This window comes from Choloepus didactylus, chromosome 3 (genome assembly GCF_015220235.1).
Source record: "Choloepus didactylus isolate mChoDid1 chromosome 3, mChoDid1.pri, whole genome shotgun sequence".
In the NCBI taxonomy this organism is placed as follows: domain Eukaryota; kingdom Metazoa; phylum Chordata; class Mammalia; order Pilosa; family Megalonychidae; genus Choloepus; species Choloepus didactylus.
In genome coordinates this window covers 88,694,081-88,716,748 of record NC_051309.1, presented here as the reverse complement: position 1 = coordinate 88,716,748, position 22,668 = coordinate 88,694,081, and the positions used below count along the sequence as shown (strand labels likewise).

General features: G+C 41.3%; 2 protein-coding genes across 2 annotated transcripts in view; one reads left to right on the top strand and one right to left on the bottom strand.

Annotated features, from left to right (window-relative positions):
* The window catches only part of SCD5 (stearoyl-CoA desaturase 5), a 198,787-nt gene that overhangs the window by 58,443 nt on the left and 117,676 nt on the right, over positions 1-22,668 (top strand). The gene's annotated exons all lie outside the window — the stretch shown is intronic.
* LOC119529054 (non-histone chromosomal protein HMG-17-like) lies at positions 5,096-5,473 on the bottom strand. The gene has a single exon (XM_037829151.1). The coding sequence runs from the start codon at positions 5,471-5,473 to the stop codon at positions 5,096-5,098; it is 378 nt and encodes a 125-aa protein (XP_037685079.1).

Genomic DNA, 22,668 nt, shown 5'->3' with positions numbered 1-22,668 from the left:
ATAAGCTGTTTTAGCCTCTTCTTGGCAGTAATGGATTCCCTAAGGGCAAGCGCCAAGATAGAGGACTCGGTATACCAAACTGCCAGTCCCTAATGTTTGTGAGAACATCAGCAACAATCCAGTTGAGAAAGTCCAACACCTCCACATTTCCTCCCAGCTCTTCAAAGGGACCCTGCATATATGTTTTTTTCCTCTGCCCAAATTACTTTGGGATGTGTATGACAATAACTTTTTAAAGATAGAAACCTTTTGGCTATTTTCTATCAAGTAATTTATGTGATATTTAGTGTTTCTTGTACAGTTCCTGTGTTTTTTTGTTGTTTTATAGTTTTGGATAATGCCTGCAAAAGACAGATGTATTTCTAGGTAGTGGATATTCTTTTAACTAATTAAATTGACTTTATATCCATTTGATTAACATGTTTCAAATAATTAATTCTTGTTTTAATTTGTTTAATTGAATGCTGGCTTATCTGTGACCTTTCTTCTCCCCAGCCCTCTTACCCCCTTATGCCATTGATTCTAAGTTCACTATAGTTCCTTCCTTTATCTCTTTTCAGAATCTGAGCCAGTAGTTGGGAAAAGCTTTGAGATCACAAAGTGTAGATGCTGCCTTAACAGAAAGGCACGATGTAAATAAGAAATGGCCAGAAAGGCAAGCATGAAAATAGTACTCCTGATTTTTTTTTTTTCCAGTAGCACATGGTACAACATTGAATAATTGCTGGAGGTATTTGACAAATCAGGAATACAGTTCACTAGGGAGCTGGGGAACTTAAAAATCAGGCTGCATCCAGGAAAATTTATGAGGATTGCTGTGTGCAGCCACCGGTAAATAGGACACCGAGAGCCTGGGATGAATTGATGATGCTCCACCTGAGTGGGAGCAAAACTTTAGTCAAAGTGACTTAGGGGGAAATTTTTTCATGATAAATAGCATGAATGAAAATATCCGCATACAATATGGCTAAGGAAAGGAAATAAATCCACAAGGGCAATGCTATTTCTAATGTACTAATGATCAAAAAATCTGAACATGGCTTTCACACAAGAGGCAATACATAGAGAAAACAAACCCTCAGAAAGGGATTCAGTCTCCATAGTAATTATAGGAATGTAAAGCACAAAACCTTGCAATACCACTTAAACTGGTAAAAAATATATGTAATTATAAAATCAAAATCTGGCAGGGCTTTTGGGAAAACTGTATTTTCATACTGATATCAATTATTAAAATATTTCTTGAAAGCAACACGGCAAGGTGAAACATCACATCCTCTGGCCTGGTAAATGTACATTTTAGAATATATCCCTGAGAAGTAACTCAAAAAGAAGAAAATAGAAAAAAAAAGAATAAATCAGATACCTAAAAAATATAAGATAGAAACAATGGTATATCAGTAAAATGAAATATTAAGAATGTTAAACTTGTGTATTATGAAAACTAGATACTAAATAATTTTAAGTGACTGCAAAATATATAAATATTGTTATAGATGTAAAAAAAAATGCCCAAACAATAATGAAACTAGGAAGAGATTATTCTGTTTTTTCACATGGCAGGGTGAGAAGTTAATTTAATTTGATTTTCCTGTTACTTTGATGTTTGTGTTTATCTTTTCTTACAAAATTGGTTAAAAACAGAATTTAAAATTCTGCACTATATACTGTCATTGATCAAGGACAGAAAAAAGGTAAATTCCTGCATCATGTGGTATCTGACAGATGCACAGATCTTAAACATGAGCTGGAGTTGCACAGACACCGTATCTCAGAGCTGCACAAATTCCCAACACAGAGAGTGGTTGTAGAAAATCACATTGGATTAGCTCTCTGATCGGCTCATCTATTGCAAGATCTACTCACATCTGGGGTTTGGATTGCTTTGTTTTGTTTCGTTTTGTTGGAAGCAACGGAGGCCAGTGTGGGAGAGAGGAGGGAGGCCTTATTTCCACTTATAAGAATTCCCCCTTTAAGCCAATACTTCGTTTCAACATCACAGGCCTTCTTTTCCTTCTGGTCTTATCCTTCTTGTCTTAATAAGCTTCACTCCTCTGGTTATTTTTGCTGTCTTTCTCACCTCTGACAGCAACAATAATTTTAATAAAATATAGTCTCACATTTCCTCCAAGTAGCTAGATGTTCTTTAGGGTTTACCCACAAAACTTCATTTTATTTAATAGTGACTGTTTTTCTATTAGTCCTTGCACCTGTGTAAGTGGGGCACACACTCTGTTAGGTCTTGCACTGATTTGCCTCTTGGCAGTAGCAGAGACACCTGAGTTTCTAGTTTGACGCTGAATTCTGCTAACATCAGGTAGTTCTCAGAGTCAAAGGTCATTGCCTCTCGGTCATTGCCATTTGTTTTAACAGGAAGATTTAATATGGGCCTGAGCCCGGAATGAAAAAATTCACAATTCCGCCATTCAGGTGTGCACAGAATGCTTCGTTAGTGTGTGCTGCCTGAGCAGAGGACAGGACATGGCAGGGACCTTCAGTACTTTTTACTTGAGAACTTGAGAAGTCATTTCAGAATTCCCAGGCTGTTGTTTCCAAATTTCTCCTTCCCTCTCATCTCTTTCCCATATTTTTCTTCCTTTCTTTTCCCCTCCATAAATTAGAGGTTTTCAATGTAATAAGTCAACATTTGTTGAGCACATGCTACACACCACGCATGTTTCTAAGCACTTGGCATATATTTATGTTTATGTTTAATCCTCACAGCTGTGAGGTAGATGGCTATAGTTATTATCCCCATTGTACAGCTGAGAAAACAGGCACAGAAAGCCTAAGTAACGTACCCAGAGTCGCTAAGTGGCAGAACCAGTCTCCTGGTCACTTGGCTGTCCTGCCTCAGGACAACAGTGCCAGGCCTAGCTGACCCTTGCTTTGGAACGGGACTCATGTGGACAAGACCAAAGCAAGTGAGGAGTGAGGTAAAGGTGTGTGTGTGTGTGTGTGTGTGTGTGTGTGTGTGTGTGTGTGTGTGTGTGTGTGTGTGTGTGTGTAGGGCCCAACCAGTTCTGTCATTTACTCTGTGACCGTGTCAGGTTACTTAACCTCTCTGTTTCTTGGTTTCCTCTTCTGAACACTTTCAAAAATATGAACAGTATTTACCTTCTGTTAAAACAGAAAAGCAAATACCATGAAATGGGTTAGGTTAAACAATGGGGATTTATCAGCTTACAGTTTTGAGGCTAAAGGAAAGTATGAATTAAAATGTCATCAAGGTGATGCTTTCTTCCCAAAGACAATGGCATTCTGGGGCTGACTGCTGGTGATCTTTGGTCCTTAGCTTCTCTGTCACAGCAACGCACATGGCAGCCTCTCCGGGTCCCTCTCCTCTCTTCCAGGTTCCATTGCATTTTGGCTTCTGGCAGCTCTCTGTGACTTTCTTTCTGTGTCTGAATTTTATGCTGCTTATAAAGAACTCCCATAATAGGATTGAGACCCATCCTGACTGAAGTGTGCTACACCTTAACTGAAGTAACCCCATCAAAAGGTCCTACTTACAATGTGCTTACACCTACTGGAATGGATTAAATTTAAGAACATGTTTTTCTGGGGTACATACAGCTCTAAACCACCACTCCTTCTCATAGGGTTGTTGTGATGATTTAATGTTTTAATAAATATAATGTCCTTAAACAGGACTTCTATGCCTCGAGCATAATTATTACTTTGCTTAATAAACATTAGCCATACTGTCATCATCCTTCATGCCAACATTTGGGAACTCCTGCTCTACTTCCTCTTTCTCCTAGACTGGTGGTGATGAACACAGCATTTCTAACAAGTTCCCAGGTACTGATGCTTCTTGTCCAGGAACCACACTTTAAGAACCACCAAGGTAGAGTATCTGGAAGCTCTCCCTTAACATCCTGAGTTCCATTTCTTTCCTGGAGCTCTATCCCTGGAGTATTTTCTCTTCCTGTCTTTACTTAGAGTGAGGGGACCCAGGGACTGCGTCCCAGGTTGCATCACTATCAGTAATCAATGAAAGATGCTGTGTCAGAACCCAACAAGTTTTTGGGGTTTCAGCAGGATCTGACAAGTAGGAAGTTTGAGCCAGAGGCTCCAGAAATGAGAAGACTGGAGCTAGCAAGTGTTGAACACATAGTAGTCACACAGAGACACTCCTGAATGAGTGGATCCATGGTTAAAGACAACAGATGGATTTGGAAGTGAAAGGAGAGGAGAGAAAAGAATCTTCCTCCCTGGAAGATTTGTTCTTTGAGCAGAGATGGAAGTGCTGAAGGATAGTGAGGAGGAGAGAGTGAGGGACCTTACTTATAAGATAATGGTTGGAATTGGGAGGTTTGGTAAGAAGCAAAAGCAGATGACACATTGGTCTAACTCAAGAAAATGATACCTCGCCTTTTTTTTTTCCCAAGCCAAACTGCATCCAGCTTTATTAAAGATAATTTTCAAAAACAATCATGGTATTTCAGGCAGAACATGGGCAGACAATCGATAACAGTATACAACAACTTTCAGACTCCCTTCTTCAATGAACTACCAAAATCAGAAAGCCACTATAAAACCCAATGAAGCCTCCATTTGATGCTCTGAACAGGGAAAGTTTAGAGTGAGGGTTGACATCTCACATTTAGCATGTTGTTTCACAGCTTTTCACGAGCTGACCCTGACTTTCAGGAAATGAAATGAAAATGGCAGAATTATCACTCTGAGGATCCACAACCTAAACAAGAACTCGCTGCTCTTTTGCTGGATGCCATCTCAGGGACATCCCTGGAAGTTCCAGATTACCTGACATTCTGGTAACCAATTCTTTTGGGTCAGGCCCCAACAGGTTTAAGGGAGTCAAGTCTATTCTGAAGGCTGAGAGGGAGAAGAGGACATGAGGACATAAAACGAATTTGAGTTTTTCCATAACACAAGGCATTTGTGCCAAGGTGGCTAATGTGTGTCAACATCAGGGAGTCCTATCTCCTGGGAGTAAAGGGGAAGTCTCTCAAAATAGAGGGGAAAAGTGTTTTGTCCCATTATCAATCCAGCTTCAGAGACATTCTGTTAATGACATTTGCCTCTTCCCCTAAAAACAATGAAATGTTCTGTGTGCTAACAACATAGCTTAAAAAAGAAGTAAAGCAAAATTCTGCCATTTATAAAACTTGGTAAGAAGTAGTATTTCAAACTGTAGAGTCACCAGAAGTACACAGTTATCAAAAATGCAACACTGCTTGGCATGTCCAGCACCTTCAGCTTTCTGTGCCTGGTCTGTTTGGGCATCTCCATTTTCTGCAGGGTTATTCCCATCCTTGCCAGCATCAGCTTTCCCCCTTTTCCTTTTGGGTACCTTCTCTCCCTTCTTTGAAGGGGCATTTTTAGGCTTGGGTTCTGGCTTTGGAGGAGCAGGTTTAGCAGATAACCTTGCAGATCTTCTCTGTGGTTTGTCCTTTACCTTGGCTTTATCTCCTTTAACATCCCCTTCAGCCTTTCTCCTGGGCATGGGGGCGATGGTGGTGGGACGTAGGCGCTGGATGCAGGGATGTGGTGGTACCAGGCTTTGCTCCATCCAAGGCTTGTTTCTCACCTCTTCGCACTGCTCTGACACCTTGCCTTTTGTAAGTAAAAGGTGATACTGTATAAAGAAGAAAAAAGCAAGAATTGCAGTCATTTTACTACCTGTGGGGAGAGAAGGGACTGGGGAGTGAGTTAGCCTGTTCGGGGAACTTGCATTTGTGTGGCTGCGAATTTCAGAGCTCTGAATTCTTCCCAGCTCACTCTCCATCCTAGAGTGTGGAGTGTGATGGGATTCCCTGTCCAGGGCTCCAGATCCTGGAACCCAGTTCATAGGAACTGCCTTGGGTACCTGGGGAGGCGCTGTGCAAGATGCAGACATGCTTAAAAAAATTAGCGTTCAGCTTCTACTTAGCTGCAGTAGCAGAGGTGGGATGTGACTCCAAGTATAGAGCTCTTTCCATCCTGGATCCAGATCCTGCTCTTACTTAGGAGTCTCACCACCCAAGCCCTGTCCTGAGAGTGGTTCACGGAAAGTCTCGTCATACTGAGGCAGGAAGGCTGCAGAGTAAATTACCTCTGGATTGGATGGGGGTGGGGGGTGGCTAATGCTCTCTCCAGGTGGCCTGCTCTGCCCTCACAAGACCTCCAGGCCCCTCTATACTGTCCTAACCACACTGGACCCATGTTAGAGTGCAGCACTATGCACCTTGGGTTCCTGATGAAGGCAAAATAATTGCTGCTTCCAGCTACAACCAGCTGGCTATTGGGAGAAGTCACTAGGAAGAATTCTGCTGTATCCTGTACACCCCTCTCATCCCCAGCTTTCTGCTCTCCAGAATGGTGGAATTCACTGGTCATCTCTTCATATCAGATACAGATTTGAAAATGAAAGACCTGGAAAGCACTAAAATATCATTTAATTTTTTTCCTTTATTTTCCCTTCAGTCAAGGTCTTTTTCCCTCTTGGACCTCCATTTTCTGCAGGGAGAAGCCACTCTGTGTCTGATAGCTAAGAGATGGGGTCAGAATAGATTGGGTGGTAGAAAGATTTCTGCCTGCTCCCCTCATCCCTGTTGTCAAGAGACTCCTGAACCATTTTGATGGTAAATGGAACTATGGGATGGGTGGTAACGTCGGGTTGTTGGGGTTGGGTGAGGTGGAGCAGCCCAGTCTGGTGTTTGATCATCCTGGGGGGTTCCTGTGCAACCTCAGTTAGGACAGTTAGACTTGTTGTGAGGCTGTGGGCTCTTGACAGGAACCTTCCCTAGAAGAAGCAGTTTGTCACAGAGTGAGTTCTTTGTGTTCAAGGCAAAGGTGTGTTCAAGTTCTTTCTCTTGAAACATATCCCTTCCATCCCCCTTGCATAGATTCCAAGAACATTTTCTGTTCCAGTGACAAACATATTTACTTAGGCCTGTGAGATGCAGAGCTGGGTACTGGGTGCTGTTGGGGGTGGGGTGAGATCTAGACATGATTGCTGTCCTCAGGAAACTTATAGTTGAGCTTATCAGATGAGGCACAAATACAAGAAAAGGTAACTGGACTAACCGCAGCTAGGCCCTTCTGTAGTCCATCCTGATGTTCAGTGTTCGCCTGCCCAACCCCCAACTCTGGACTAGCCACCATGCTCTTCCCAGTTCCCCCCTTGGCTTTCATCCCTTCTCTGTTTTTGGAAATTCTCTCCATCCAGCCTCACATGAATCGCTCTGCCTTCTGAACAGTCACAATTTCCTCGTCTTCACGGGTTTGGCAATTTATATAAACCCTTGGGAAGATACCACTAGGTGGCTTCAAGTCTTTAATTTTGATGTTGCCGTTTCAGCTCCAGGAGGCTCAAAGGCAGTATCGTCACTTATAGAGGGGCATTGCTAAGGTTTGGATGAAAAAAGCTGTGGCTACTTAGGCCACACTTATCGTCTGGCCCTTTTCCAAGCACTTCCCCAAGCACTTCCATGCCTTTCTCCCTCTCCTCTGCCTGGAAAATTTCCATTCCTTCTGAAAAACTCCAGTTAGAAATCATGTCATCTTTGCAGCCCTCCCAAGTTCTGCAGACAGATGCAGACACTACTACTGACTATAGCTCATCATCTTTCTTGTTTGATGTCTTAATCCTGGTGCCCTGAAGGTCTGGCCATCAGAGATGAAGTCCCCTTCATGATTGTTCCGGGGGCCAGAGCTTCCAAGGCTGGAGCACAAGTTAAGTCCCCTTTGAGATCTTCATACTTGCATTGTATGTGGAATAACCAGCTGTATTTTTATTTAGAGGCCTGTTTCTCAGAGATACAAGTCTTGGTTTGAGAAGGGACCTTTGCAACTTCCTGGTCTGCAGGGACAGGGAAAGTGTCCATTCCGGAAGCTGGAGTTTCTGCTCTTCTACTGGTTGGAGAGGTGTCTCAGTGCAGACAAGGATTAAAATGTAAATTTAATGCCTTGTTCTCGGGTCATATTGGGGTTGCTTTTTAACATGGAAACATGCACTGTAAATTCCTGGAGTAGGAATAATAAGCAGTAGTTCCCAACCTTGGCTTCACTTCGTAATCACTTAGACAGCTTTAAAAATACCATTGTCCGGGTTGCCAGAATTTTTTAAACTCCTCAGGTGATTCTAATATGCCACCCAGGTTGAGAACAGCTGCTAGGGTGAGCTGCCTAGTGGCTGTCAGGAAAGAGGAAACCCTTGATTGATAATCCCAGAGGACATGTAATGCCAGGTGAGAATGGTGTGAACTAAAAAATATTTGTTAAAAAGAAAGAAAAAATAAGGGCAAGTAGACAAAAGCAAGACCTGCAGAAGTTTGGGATGATGATTATCAAATAACCTAAACTACTAGACTAGCTTAAGACAGTGAGACAATGCAGAGGAGACAGGAGAGAGAGTCATGCTCATTGAAAGGCTCAAGGCCAAAGAGGAGAGGCTGATAGAAAATAGACTTTCCTACAGTCACCAACCACCAGTTGGTAAGGGGTTTAGCTACGAAGTCAGAACAGTTTCAACTGGCTGTCACATGGGGTTATCTAAGGGGCAGACAGGAAAGACCATTACTTCTCAAAAGACCAAAAAGAGAACCAAAGCCTGGTGCAGCATGTCCCTGGGAGTTGAAAAAATACAATGTTCCCAGGAATTGGGGGCAAATGATGGGTAGATTGTACCCCAGATTTGGGGGTACTATAGCCCCAGGGGTGGAGTCTGTGCTCTCAAAAAGTTGAAGACAAGTGCTTCTCAAAGTGTTTGAAATACACCCAACTCTGACAGTAGTACCAGGCTGCACAACTCCATGGGCACCATTGTCATTGAACTCTATGTGGGTGCACCCCTTGGTGGACAATTCCAGGCACAAGGTAAGTGGCTCCCCCTGGAGTTGTGCAACACTGTGGTCTTGTCCATTCATATCATTGTTGCACCCAAATCCCTACATCCTATAGTCAAATTTGGGGTTTCTCTTAAATCTGAGGATGAGGAGAAATGAGTTCAGAATCTGAGGGGATTGCCTGGTGGGAAAATCTCTCTTTACTTAGTTGTGAACCCAAGAGGCTCAAGATGTGTGATGGGGTGATGTCTTCCATAACACCTATTTTATCCTTTGGTGGTTATAAAGAAAACTAGACCCCACTCCATTAGAGGTGGATCTGTTCCTCTCCAAAGGCTGAGCTTGGGCAGCAATTGATGGGTCCCTCCAGAACTTTGAGCATACAAAAGGAAAAGGAAAATCTAATTTTTTTTCCCCTTGACCATTCAAGTGATTTGTGGTAGCTCCTGGGGAAAGGAACAGGATGAAGGAGGAAGGTTATTTATATATGTGACAGCAGTGTGCCAAGAACCTACACAGGATTCATCTAGTCCAGCATGTTTCAAACTGCAGATTGTAACCCATTAGTGGGTGCAAAATCACTTTAGTGGACCATGACCAACATTAAAAAATAATAGAACAGAGAAATCAGTGCATTGCATATAGTAACGAATCAGTATTGTTTTATGAAAGTTTTTCTTCAGTTATATTTGTGTGTGTTCTAGGTTGCAATGTATAATACATTACTTATTGCAGGTTTCTATTAAATTCAAAAAAAAAAAAAGCAAACAGCTGCTTCCCTAACAAGCAGAGAAAAAATAACCAGGCTTTCAACCTTAGGGTCCAGCTAATTCAAGTTTGGTCAGTTGGGGAAGTCTCTCTTAGCCTCACTTTTTTTTTTTTTTTTTTTTTTTTTTTTAAATTCAGTTTTATTGAAATACATTCACACATCATACAATCATCCATGATATGCAATCCACTGTCCACAGTATGATAACATAGTTATGCGTTCATCACCACAATCTATCTCTGAACATTTTCCTTACATCAGAAAGAACCAGAACAAGAATAAAAAATAAAAGTGAAAAAAAAACACCCAAATCATCCCCCCATCCCACCCCATTTGTCCTTTAGTTTTTATCCCCATTCCTCCACTCATCCATACACTAGACAAAGGGGGTGTGATCCACAAGGTCTTCAAAATCACACTGTCACCCCTTGTAACCCACATTTCCATACAATTGTCTTCAGGAGTCCAGGCTGCTGGGTTGGAGCTTGGCAGTGTCAGGCATCTACCTCCAGCTACTCCAATACATTAAATCCTAAGAGGTGTTATCTATATAGTGCATAAGAATGTCCACCAGAGTGACCTCTCGACTCCATTTGGAATCTCTCAGCCACTGAAACCATTTTGTCTCATTTTGCATCCCCCTTTTGGTCAAGAAGATACTCTCAGTCCCACGATGCCGGGTCTACATTCATCCCCGGGAGTCATACTCTGCGTTGCCAGGGAGATTTACACCCCTGGGAGTTGGGTCCCATGTAGGGGGGAGGGCAGCGAGTTCACCTGTCGAGATGTTAGCCTCACTTTTTAAAACCCAAGGCTATTTTTCAGTAACAGACTTGCTGGTGGCATGAAGATAATTGTGTGTGACTCTGTTTAAACACCTTCTGGAAGGACGCAGTCTCCACTCGGTTGACATAGAGCCTCAAGAGCCTCAGAAGCCCGTCAGCAGAGATCCTTCAGGTGGCTTTTCCCCTGCTGCTTTTCTGTGACTCAACATGTTGCTTGAATAGCTACTCCCTTTATATTTGGGCCAAAACCAAATGATTCTTTCCAGGGCTTTATTTTCACAAGGTATTGTGTCTTAGATTTTTCATGGATGAGCTAAAGCTGTCACAGTAACAAATTGAAGAAAAAATAAAATATACCCAGAGCTGTCATTTCTGTTTGTATGGCAACACAAAAGGACGGTTCCCCGAGGTACTGTGAGTAATTGATGGTGATGTGAAAATAAAACTTGGGCATGGGTTTTGCCCTCAGAAAGTTAGTATTGGCAGTGCTGACATGAGCAATAGCTTTCTTGGGGTGTGAATTGAATTCAAGTTCAAGGTTTTATTCTAAAAAGCAATAACCTTTTCATCTGAGTCCCTTCAGCTCTGAGGAAAGCCTAACATCACCTACATTTCATGTGAAATGGAAAGACTTATTTTTCTAAAGTTCAGGGAAGTTATTTTTTAAAGGAATGAAATATTCTGAGGTCTTGACAGTTTATAGCAAAATTTTGGGCTCCTTAGTCTAAGAAATAATCTGACCTTCCTTTCTGTTTTGTTATATTAGGCCTCCAGAAAACCCCTCCTGAATTCCTCTTAATTATCATTTAAGTGCACAATCTGAATTGTAAACAAAATGTGTCTGCTGTTTTGTTTGCAGGGGAGAGGATGAAAATTTCATTTCCTCTTAGTTACCTTTACTGTGTCCATTAGAAAGGAAAATACCATGCACAGAGAAAACAGCCCGGTGGTTCTGGTTTGGAGGCAGGCTCTGGGACTACAATGTTTGGGTCTTTATCTTCCTGCTGTCACCGGCTCCCAACACCACAGTCACAATAACAGCAAGTATTATGATATTTTCCATTCATCTATTACTGAGTGCCAGGCACTTGAGATTCTTCACCTTTAATCCTAAAAACAGTCCTTCCAGTTTTGGTTTATTCTCCCCATTTTATAGATGAGAAAACAGACTCAGAAAGGATCAGAGAAGTGCTAAACATAGCCACATGTATATATTTTTTACATTAATTCTTTTTATCTGACTTTGTCTCCCCCACCCCCACCCCCGCCTCTGTTTTAGGACCTACTTATTTGTGGGCAGGAAGGGGAAATATGCATATATTTAACTTTAATCGCTTTAGTATCAAAAAGCCAGAACAAAGCAAGCTTTAATCCATACTTTCTCATGCTGCTTATGTGTTTTCTGATTCTAAAGTTTGTCTTAATGAGTGATGCAAAAGAAGAAAAGTTAAATTCAGTATTTGTGTATTGACTCACAGTGACACTTGTTTTCCCCAAACGCTTTATTATGAACGTTTTCTTAATTTGCCAGGCTGCTATGACAACTACCACACACTGGTTGGCTCAACAACAGGAATTTATTGACTCTGGTTTGGGAGGCTAAAATCCAAAATCAAGGCATCACAAGGCCATGCTTTCTCCCAAAGTCTGTAGCGTTATGATGCTGGTTTGCCACAATCCTTGGGTTCCTTGGCTTGCTTCTCTGCCTCCTGTCGTGTGGCGATCTCTCTCCTTGGGTCTGCTCTGCTGGTTTCTGCTGACTACTGACTCCTTCCTGTGGCTTTCTCTGTCTGAATGCATCAGAATTTCCTCTCTTTATAGGGCTTTCAGTCATACAGATTAAGATCCAACATGACTTAATTTGGCCACATGTTCATTAACTAATAACATCTTCAAAAGGCTCTGTTTACAAATGGGTTCACACCTACATGAATGTGAATGTGTCTTTTGTGGGGGGCATGATTCAATCCCCAACAAACATTGTCAAACATATGGAGAATTTTGATGAACACCAACATATCCTCCATTAGATTCAATCATTATTGACATTTTGCCATATTTACTTTATCTATTTATTCTCTGTGTCCCTATCTATCTATCTATCTATTATCTATCTATCATTAGCTATTTTTATTTGCTATCTTCTCAGTCATTTGATGTAATTTGCTGACATTATGGCCCTTCATCCCTAAGTAATTCCAGATATATCCCCTAAAAATAAAGACATTATCATAACTTAATAATCCAATGTCAAGTCTATATTCAGATTTCTCTAGTTGCTCTCAAAGTCTCTTTTATAATTGATTTTTTGGAACCAGGATTCAGAGAAGTGTCTCACATTGCTAGAACAAGTCATAACCTTTGACATTACTTTTTGAAGAGACAGGGCCAGTTTTCTTATAGCATGTCCCACATTTTTTTATTGTGGTAAGATATATATAACTCAAATTTCCCATTTTAACCACTATAATGTATACTTTCAAAGCATTGATTACATATACAATGTTGTGCTATCATCATCATCATTCATTAACTTTTCATCACTTCAAATAGGAGCTCTGTACCCATTAAGCAATAATTCCTCATTCCCATTCCACCTCACCCCCACCCCACCACCCCTATCCCAGTAATCCATTATGCCAGTTTGAATGTATTATGTCCCCCCAAACGCCATTATCTTTGATGTAATCTTGTGTGGGCAGACCTGTCAGTGTTAATTAGATTGTAATTCTGTGAGTGTTTCCATGGAGATGTGCCCCACTCTACTGTGGGTGATGACTCTGATTGGATAATTTCCATGGAGGTGTTGGCCCACCCATTTAGGGTGGGTCTAAATTAAATCACTGGAGCCATATGAATGAGCTGACAAACAGAAGGAACACTGTGCAGCTGAGTGACATTTTGAAGAGGAGCTACAGCCAAGAGAGACACTTTGAAGAATGCCCAGGAGCTGAGAGAGGAGCTGCAGATGAGAGACAGTTTGAAGACAGTCGTTGAAAGCAGACTTTTGCTCCAGAGAAGCTAAGACAGGAAAAACACCCCAAGAGCAACTAAGAGTGACATTTTTGTGGAACTGCAGCCTAGAGAGGAACGTCCTGAAAGAAAGCCATTTGAACTCAGAACTTTGGAGCAGAGGCCAGCCACGTGCCTTCCCAGCTAACAGAAGTTTTCCAGACACCACTGGCCATCCTCCAGTGAAGTTACCCAATTGTTGATGCATTACCTTGGACACTCTATGGCCTTAAGACTGTAACTGTGTAACCAAATAAACCCCTTTTATAAAAGCTGATCCATTTCTGGTGTTTTGCATTCCAGCAGCATTAGCAAACTAGAACCACCATAATCTACTTTCTGTCTCCATGAATATACTTATTCTAGGTATTTTGTAAAGTGAAACCATACAATATTTGTCCTTTTCTGTCTGGCTTATTTCATTCAACATGATATCTTCAGGGTTCATCTGTGTTGCAGAATATATCAGAACTTCATTCCTTTTTATGGCTGAATAATCTGTTGTATGTATATAGCACATTTTGTTTATCCATTCAACTGCTGATGGACCCTTGCGTTGCTTCCACCTTTTGGCTATTGTGAATAATGCTCAATGAACATTGGTGTACAAATATCTGTTTGAGTTCTTATTTTTGATTCTTTTGGGTATATACCCAGAAGTGAAATTGTTGGGTCATATGGTAATTCTTTGTTTAATTTTTTAGGAACTGCCAGACTGGTTTGCACAGCAGCTACACCATTTTGCATTCCTAACAGCAATATATGAGGGTTCCCATTTGGCACTTGTTATTTTCCATCATTTAACTATAGTTATCCTAGTGGGTGTGAAGTGATATCTCATTGTGGTTTTGATTTGCATTTCCTTAATGGCTAATGATGATGAGCATCTTTTCATATGCTTACTGGCCATTTGTAATCTTCTTTAGAGAAATGGCTATTCAAGTCCTTTGCCCATTTTTTAACTGGGTTGTTTGTCTTTTTGTTGTTGCGTTGTAGGAGTTCTTGATATATTCTGGATATAAAACTCTTATCAGATACATGCTTTGTGACTGTTTTCTCCCATTCTGTTTGTTGTCTTTTCACTTTCTTGATAGTGTGTTTTGAAGCACAAAAGTTTTAAATTTTGATGAAGTCCAATTATCTATTTTTCTTTTGTTGCTCATGCTTTCAATGTAAAGTCTAAGAATCCATTGCTTATTCGAGGTCCTGAAGATTTTCCTCCATGCTTTCTTCAAAGAGTTTTATGGGTTTAGATCTTATATTTAGGTCATTGATCCATTTTGAGTTAATTTTTGTATATGGTATGAGGGGTCTAATTTTATTTTTTTGCCTGTGGTTATTCAGTTTTCCCAGCACCATTTATGGAAAAGACTGTTCTTTCTCTATTGAGTGGACTTGGCACCCTTGTCAAAAATCAATTGGCCATAGATGTGTTAGTCATATTTTGAATTGTCTGGCTTTTCCCCCTTTTTCCTCTGTCTTAACTTCCTGACTGCTATGGCAAATACCACACAGTTGGTTGGCTTAACAATAGGAATTTATTGGCTCACCGTTTCACTGACTAGAAGGCTTGTTTCATTTTGGAATCAGTAGCATTCTGGTGGGCCCAAAATCCTTGGGATTACTTGGCTTTCTCATCACATAGCAATGACCTCTCCTTTCTCTTCCAGCTTCTCACTGACTTCCTGCTTCTCTCCTCCAAGTGGCTTTCTCTTCATAAAGCCTCCAGTAATAGGATTAAGGCCCAACCTCACTCAATTGGGCCACACCTTAAGTAGAAGTAACATCTTTCAAAGGTCCTATTTACAATGGGTTCACACTCACAGGGGTGGATTAAGATTAAGAACATGTTTTTTTCTGGGGTACATACAATTTCAAACCACCACAGCATGTCTAGATTAAAGTTAAACATATTTGGCAGGAATGCCTCATGGGTGGTGCTAAGTGCTTCATATTTGTCACCTCAGCAGTCAGGTTGTTTCACTATTACTCATGCTAAATTTCATCACTTGGTTTATAAGTGGTGACTGCCAGATTCCTCCATTTTAAAATTGTATTTTTCCCTTTGCATTTGGTAAGCAATCAGAATGCGGGGTGATACTTTGACGCCATGGAGAGATCCTGCTCCCCAACATCCCTTCTACCTGATGGTTTTTGCATCTGTTGAGGATTCTTGCCTGAATCCATTATTTATTGGGGTCTTAGTTTGTGGAAAACAAACTCTGAGATGCAGGTTTGTTTGCTTCTGGTAACATCTGTGAGAGAATAAAGGAAACAGGATTGAGCAGAGAGAGAGGTTGAACTTAATGCAGTTGTAACGAGGCCTCAGCCAGTGCTGCAGGTGGCTTTGGGATTGGATAGTCCTTTAGACATGTCCCAAATTGAGGCAGAGAGCCATGCCCATGCCTTTGTACCTCATGATCAACTAACATTGGCTGCACGCTGCCCCAGGGAGGGGGCAAAAGCTTGGGTTGGCGGCTTCCTTCTGTGGAGGGCAATTCTTGGGAGAGCCTCAGCTGTGAGCTGTGAGTCACCCACAGTCCCTGAAATTGAAGAATAAGTGGCTGGGTCCCAAAGGGAGAGTTTGGGCAACTGGGGATTGCAGGAGGGTGATTTCCCCCGAATCTGCATTTTTTATTTGGCATTCTCCTGAAGAGAAGCACTTTCTCTCATCTCCTGGGAATGCCCTCTAGTTCTTTCTAAAATGCTTAAATCCTTCCCTTTTACGGACCGATTTTCCAAGTAAGGAGTTGCTGTGATTTGGTTACATTATGACTTTTGCCTTCACAGTTCCCTTCTTCCATAAAAACATTAAAAATTATATTTTAAAACTGTGTTGTTATAAAGGTGAATATGAATGTGGACTGGATTCATTATTATTTTTTTTTCCATTTTTTATTGAGATTGTTCAGATACCATACAATTATCCAAAGATCCAAAGTGTACAATCACTTGCCCCTGGGTACCCTCATACAGCTGTGCATCCATCACACTTAATTTTTGTTCAATTTTTAGAAACTTTTCATTACTCCAGACAAGAAATAGAAATAAAGTGAAAGATGAAAAAAGAAAAAAAGAAAAGGAAACTCTAAACCTCCCCTATCCCTAAGCAACCCCCCTCAATTGTTGACTCCTAGTATTGATATAGTACGTTTGTTACTGTTTATGAAAAAATGTTGAAATACTACTAACTGTAGTATATAGTTTGTAATAGGTATATAGTTCTTCCCTATATACCCCTCTATTATTAACTTCTAATTGTATTGTCATACATTTGTTCTGGTTCATGAAGTAATTTCTAGTATTTGTACAGTTGATCATGGACATTGCCCACCATAGGATTCAGTTTTATACATTTCCATCTTTTGACCTCCAACTTTCCTTCTGGTGACATATATGACTCTGAGCTTCCCCTTTCCACCTCATTCACACACCATTCAGCGCTGTTAGTTATTCTCACATCTTGCTACCAACACCCCTGTTCATTTCCAAACATTAGTTCATCCTAATTGAACATTCTGCTCATACTAAGCAAGAGCATCTACATTTCTTCCACAAGGCAGGAGGGAGAGTCAAAGAAGGTAGAGAGGCAAAAGAAAGAGGAAACAAAAAAAAAAAATGACAGCTAGGAAGCAGCAAAAGGAAAAATAACCTTCAATCAAAGTAGAATAAAGAATCAGACAATACCACCAATGTCAAGTGTCTAACATGCCTCCCCTATCCCCCCCTCTTATCTGCATTCACTTTGGTATATCACCTTTGTTACATTAAAGGAAGCATAATACAATGATTCTATTAGTTACAGTCTCTAGTTTATGCTGATTGCATCCCTCCCCCAATGCCTCCCCATTTTTAACACCTTGCAAGGTTGACATTTGCTTGTTCTCCCTCGTAAAAGAACATATTTGTACATTTTATCACAATTGTTGAATACTCTAGATTTCACCAAGTTACACAGTCCCAGTCGTTATCTTTCCTCCTTTCTTGTGGTGTCTCACATGCTCCCCATCTTCCTCTCTCAACCGTATTCATAGTTACCTTTGTTCAGTGTACTTACATTGTTGTGCTACCATCTCCCAAAATTGTGTTCCAAACCACACACTCCTGTCTTCTATCACCCTGTAGTGCTCCCTTTAGTATTTCCTGTAGGGCAGGTGTCTTGTTCACAAAGTCTCTCATTGTCTGTTTGTCAGAAAATATTTTGAGCTCTCCCTCATATTTGAAGGACAGCTTTGCTGGATATAGGATTCTTGGCTGGTGGTTTTTCTCTTTCAGTATCTTAAATATATCACACCACTTCCTTCTTGCCTCCATGGTTTCTGCTGAGAGATCCGCACATAGTCTTATGAAGCTTCCTTTGTATGTAATGGATCGCTTTTCTCTTGCTGCTTTCAGGATTCTCTCTTTGTCTTTGACATTTGATAATCTGATTATTAAGTGTCTTGGCGTAGGCCTCTTCATATCTCTTCTGTTTGGAGTACGCTGCGCTTCTTAGATCTGTAATTTTATGTCTTTCATAAGAGATGGGAAATTTTCATTAATTATTTCCTCTATTATTGCTTCTGCCCCCTTTCCCTTCTCTTCTCCTTCTGGGACACCAATGATACGTACATTATTGTACTTTGTTTCATCCTTGAGTTCCCGGAGACGTTGCTCATATTTTTTCATTCTTTTCTCCATCTGCTCCTTTGCGTGTAGGCTTTCAGGTGTTTTGTTCTCCAGTTCCTGAGTGTTTTCTTCTGCCTCTTGAGATCTGCTGTTGTATGTTTCCATTGTGTCTTTCATCTCTTGTGTTGTGCCTTTCATTTCCATAGATTCTACTAATAGGTTTTTTGAACTTTTGATTTCTGCCGTATACATGTCCAGTGCTTCCTTTACAGCCTCTATCTCTTTTGCAATATCTTCTCTAAACTTTTTGAATTGATTTAGCATTAGTTGTTTAAATTCCTGTATCTCAGTTGAAGTGTACATTTGTTCCTTTGACTGGGCCATAACTTTGTTTTTCTTAGTGTAGGTTGTAATCCTCTGTTGTCTAGGCATGGTTTCCTTGGTTATCCAAATTGAGTTTTCTCAGACCAGAACAGGCTCAGGTCCCAGAGGGAAGAAATATTCAGTATCTGGTTTCCCTGCGGGTGTGTCTTAGAAAATTGCTCCACCCTTTGATGCCTCAGGTCACTGTGCTTTTCTGCCCAGCAGGTGACGCCTGTTAGCCTATAATTCTTGACTGGTGTGAGGAGGTATGGCCATGTTCCCCCAGGCTCTGGGGTCTGGTTCTGAATGGAAAGGGCCCCACCCCTTTCCTCCTAGAGAAGACAGACCCCTCAGGTGAAGGTCATTAGCATTTCAATGGTCTCACTCTCTGCTTGTGGTGTCTCCACCCTTCCCAGAGTCACAGCCCTGGAAACTGAAAATGACTGGGGCTTTCTCCACTGAGCCGAAAAAGAAACAGATAGTCCCCTTCAGACCCAGTCCAAGGCAACCCTATGGCTCTCCCAGGTCAGTCGTCACCCAAAGCCTCTGTCTGTTTTTTGGGGCTGCGTACCTGTAGTGAGCAGTTCACACTCGCTACTTAAAACCCCAGTTGGAGCTCAGCTGAGCTGTATTTGCTTGCTGGGAGAGAGCTTCTCTGTGGCACCACGCGGCTCCGCAGCTCGGGCTATGGGGGAGGAAGTCTCCCGACCTGGTTCCGCAGGTTTTACTTACAGATTTTATGCTGTGTTCTCGGGCATTCCTCCCAATTCAGGTTGGTGTATGATGAATGGATGGTCTCGTTTGTCCCCCCGCAGTTATTCTGGATTATTTACTAGTTGTTTCTGGTTTTTTGTAGTTGTTCCAGGGGGACTACTTAGCTTCCACTCCTCTCTATGCCGCCATCTTGCCCGCTATTTTCTGGATTCATTATTATATATACATTTTACTTTTCTCTGGACAAAAGTATCATAGGTTTTAGGTGCTGTGCCTAATGGATAAGTCAGCCCCAGTTGTTCCAGATCAGGGGCCAGGAAGGGAGTCAGTGACGAGGGTCAAATCTAGGTTCGTACGTTTGCATGAGAAAAGGGTCAACTCTGAACTCATAAGTTTTCATGGGAGAAGTGGAGCGATGGGTGAACGGGAGCGGTGAACCCTGTCTAAGGGCGGTCACTTAGCTCCGGTAGGAAGTTGGTATGCAGAAAAGCGAGGTGACTCATTGTTGCCAGATCATTCCATTTTCCAGGAGAAGCCAGAAATAGAAGTGTGTTTTTCTTTTTATTTGAAAGCTCTCTATTTTTAATTGTTGTCTCAGTTTAAAAAAAAAAGTTTGTGGACTGATTGGGCCTTGAGGTCTGCCAGTTTGAGAAGTCTGCTAGAGGTGAGCCTCATGAGGATGGGATCTCCTTGCAGAGAATCTGGCGCATGGAAAGTTCTCGTACCTGTTTGCCAAGGATAGAAAGGAATAATGAATAAATTACTATATTTTTCTGAGGAAGTATTAAAATTGGGCTGGATTTTATGCATAAGAACCAAGTGAAGATCAAACCAGGCCTTGGATTGTGCAGCAAAGGAGAAAAATAACCTGCCTTGGGTTATTCACGGCATTTTACAGAGACTTGGCAGTAATAAAATTGTGTAAAGAAATCCCTTGACACTAGAGATCATGAACTAGGTCAGGCTGCCTTAATGATGTAGCCACTGATCAAAGAATAGAAGGGTTTCTTGGTATCTTGATAGAATATCATATTATTACAATTTTAGCTTTTTTCCTATTTAAGGCAGAAAATGTTAATGGGGTAAAAACAACCTTGACAAGAAGGTGTTTTGTAAATTTTTTCTTGTGGGTAGCACCAAGTATCCCTCATAGCCAAACCTTTTTCATTTCTGTTCTTGGTGTATGGTTGCTTGACTGAGGAAAAGCTTTGTTATTTACTTCCTCTGCAATATTTCCATTCACACCAAGTCCGAAGGTGAGGACCTTCCTCTGGTCAGAAAAGAGTGTATGGGAATGAGGAGATCCTTGAGGAGAAATGGGGACAGAGAGAAAGAGTTCATCTGGTGAGGCTTTCCCTCAACTTTTCACTTTAATTCGTGGTCCTTCTTTTGGCTGAGACATGAAAGTAACAGTGGGTGCCTTGGACTTCTGTCATTAGAATGTTGCCCCTCGATTCCCCTGCAGCGCTCAGGATTCCACCCTCTGGTGTGGTTCTTCAGTCTTTATGCTTCTTTGCTGCTAAGGTGCTTACTACCTCCTGCCTTAAACCTGGGGTTCCTGGGCTTGAACCAATAGCTCTCAATTTCCTTAGAGAAAAAAAGGAGATAATGAACCGTATTTACAGGGTACTGGTAATTTAGACGATTCAGGAAGAAATTACTCTTTTATTCCCACTTCCTTGAAATTGACCAGTTTGGGTGCTGTTTTTAGTTTTTGTCTTCCTTCAGAAGGACCCATATTTTTAACCTTATACTTGCCCAATTATACACAGAGACATTAGTTAGCATATACATAGTTATAGCAATATAAAACATATGAGTACACACTACAAAACTGAGGGCCCAAGAGAAAATCACATCTGAATAATTAATGAAAACAGAAATTCAGTGTATCCATAGTGTATCCATAGTGCAGTAAATTATTCTCTCTGTATTTGCATTATGGGCTTCTTTCACTAAAAAAAAAAAAAAAAAAAAAAACTTTTGCCAGAATCACAAACCAAGAGGAGAAGAAGCAGTGTGTTCTTGGTCCTAAAATGAGTCTCCTTAGGGATAACCCAGTGCCTTGAAATTCAAAGTGTGACCCATGGGGCAGTGACATTCCCTGGGAGCTTGTTAGAAATACAGACTCTTGGGTCCCACCCAGATCAGTATCTGCATTTTAACAAGATCCCTACATGGTTTTTAGGCACATTAAATTTTGAGAAGCAATGTTCTTGTCCATTTTTCACTATACCTGGCTGTGTCACCATATCGCTGAGACATCCGACCACAGAATTAACAACCCCTATGTTGTTGGAATAAAATTCTGAAATATATATATATATATATTTAAAGCTCCTCAAGTAATTATGGAATATATAAATATATATATTTGAAGCTCCTCAAGTAATTCTGATGCAGCTAGCCCAGCACCAGACTACAGAATGGTGTTTGGGACAACCTTATTTTTTATTAATGAGGAAATCGAGGCTCAGAATTAATAATAAACTTGACAGGGGTGTCTCAGCTCTTAGTCGTGACTCTGGGTGCTGAAAATAATGAATACAATCCAGAGGAAGCCACTGTTACAGCTCATACAGGCCAGCCTCGTGGGGCTCAGAGCATCCTGAGAAGGGAGGGTGGGCCTGGAGAACATCCAGCCCAAATTCATCTATTTCAGTCCACTATAATCCATTTCCCACAATGCTTTCATATCTGTCATTCTGAATCTGATTATTTGAAATTCTGTAGTAGTACCCTGTTGTCCTCAAGATCAGACATCCCTTTGTGGTCCGGCCCCTGCCTGTCTTCCTGGTTTCTCTTTACCCCACACCCCCTCTCTAGAACTAGACCAAACCACTTTGCCGCTGCTTGAACATGCAAGGGCTTCCCACCTCCCCGCCTCTGTCCATGCTGTTCCCTCTAACTAGAAAGCTGGTTCCTCCTTCATAAGCTCATCCTTCACTTCCTCCTTTAGCACCTGTGTTCTCCTTTATTGCTCTCATCACCCTGATAATTACTTGTTTAATGTTCTCTGGAGACTGCCTATGAGTAAAGGGACTGGATCTGTTTTGTGTGGACCAAAGTAGTGCTTAATAAATATTTGTTGAATGAATTTCTGGACCACAGTGTGGCCATCTCTATATTGCCTGATCCCACCATAGGAAATATTTGTTGAATGAAGATGTAATTGGATGAAAAGGCTGGGTAATAGGTACAGCGAGACGTTCATTTATTCATTATTCATTCATTCATCAAATATTTATTGAACGCCTGCTATTCAGCTAATGATCTATTGATGTATAACAAATGAACCCACAACTTAATAGCTTAAAACAACAAAACTTTATTATATTACATCTTCTGTGTATCAAGAATTTGGGAGAGGCCTAGCAGAATGGTTTGGGCTCAAGGTCTCTGATGGGGTAAGCAGTCAAGCTGTCAGCTAGAGCTGCCTTCTCATCTGAAGGCTTCATCAAAGAAGGAGCCGATTCCAATCTCAGACATGGGGTTATTGGCAGGTCTCAGTATCTTACTGGCTGAAGGACTAAGAGCCATTTTCTTACTGACTGTCAGCTAGAGGCCTCCCTCAGTTCCTTGCCATGTGGACCTCCCCTGTAGCTTACAACATGGCAGATGT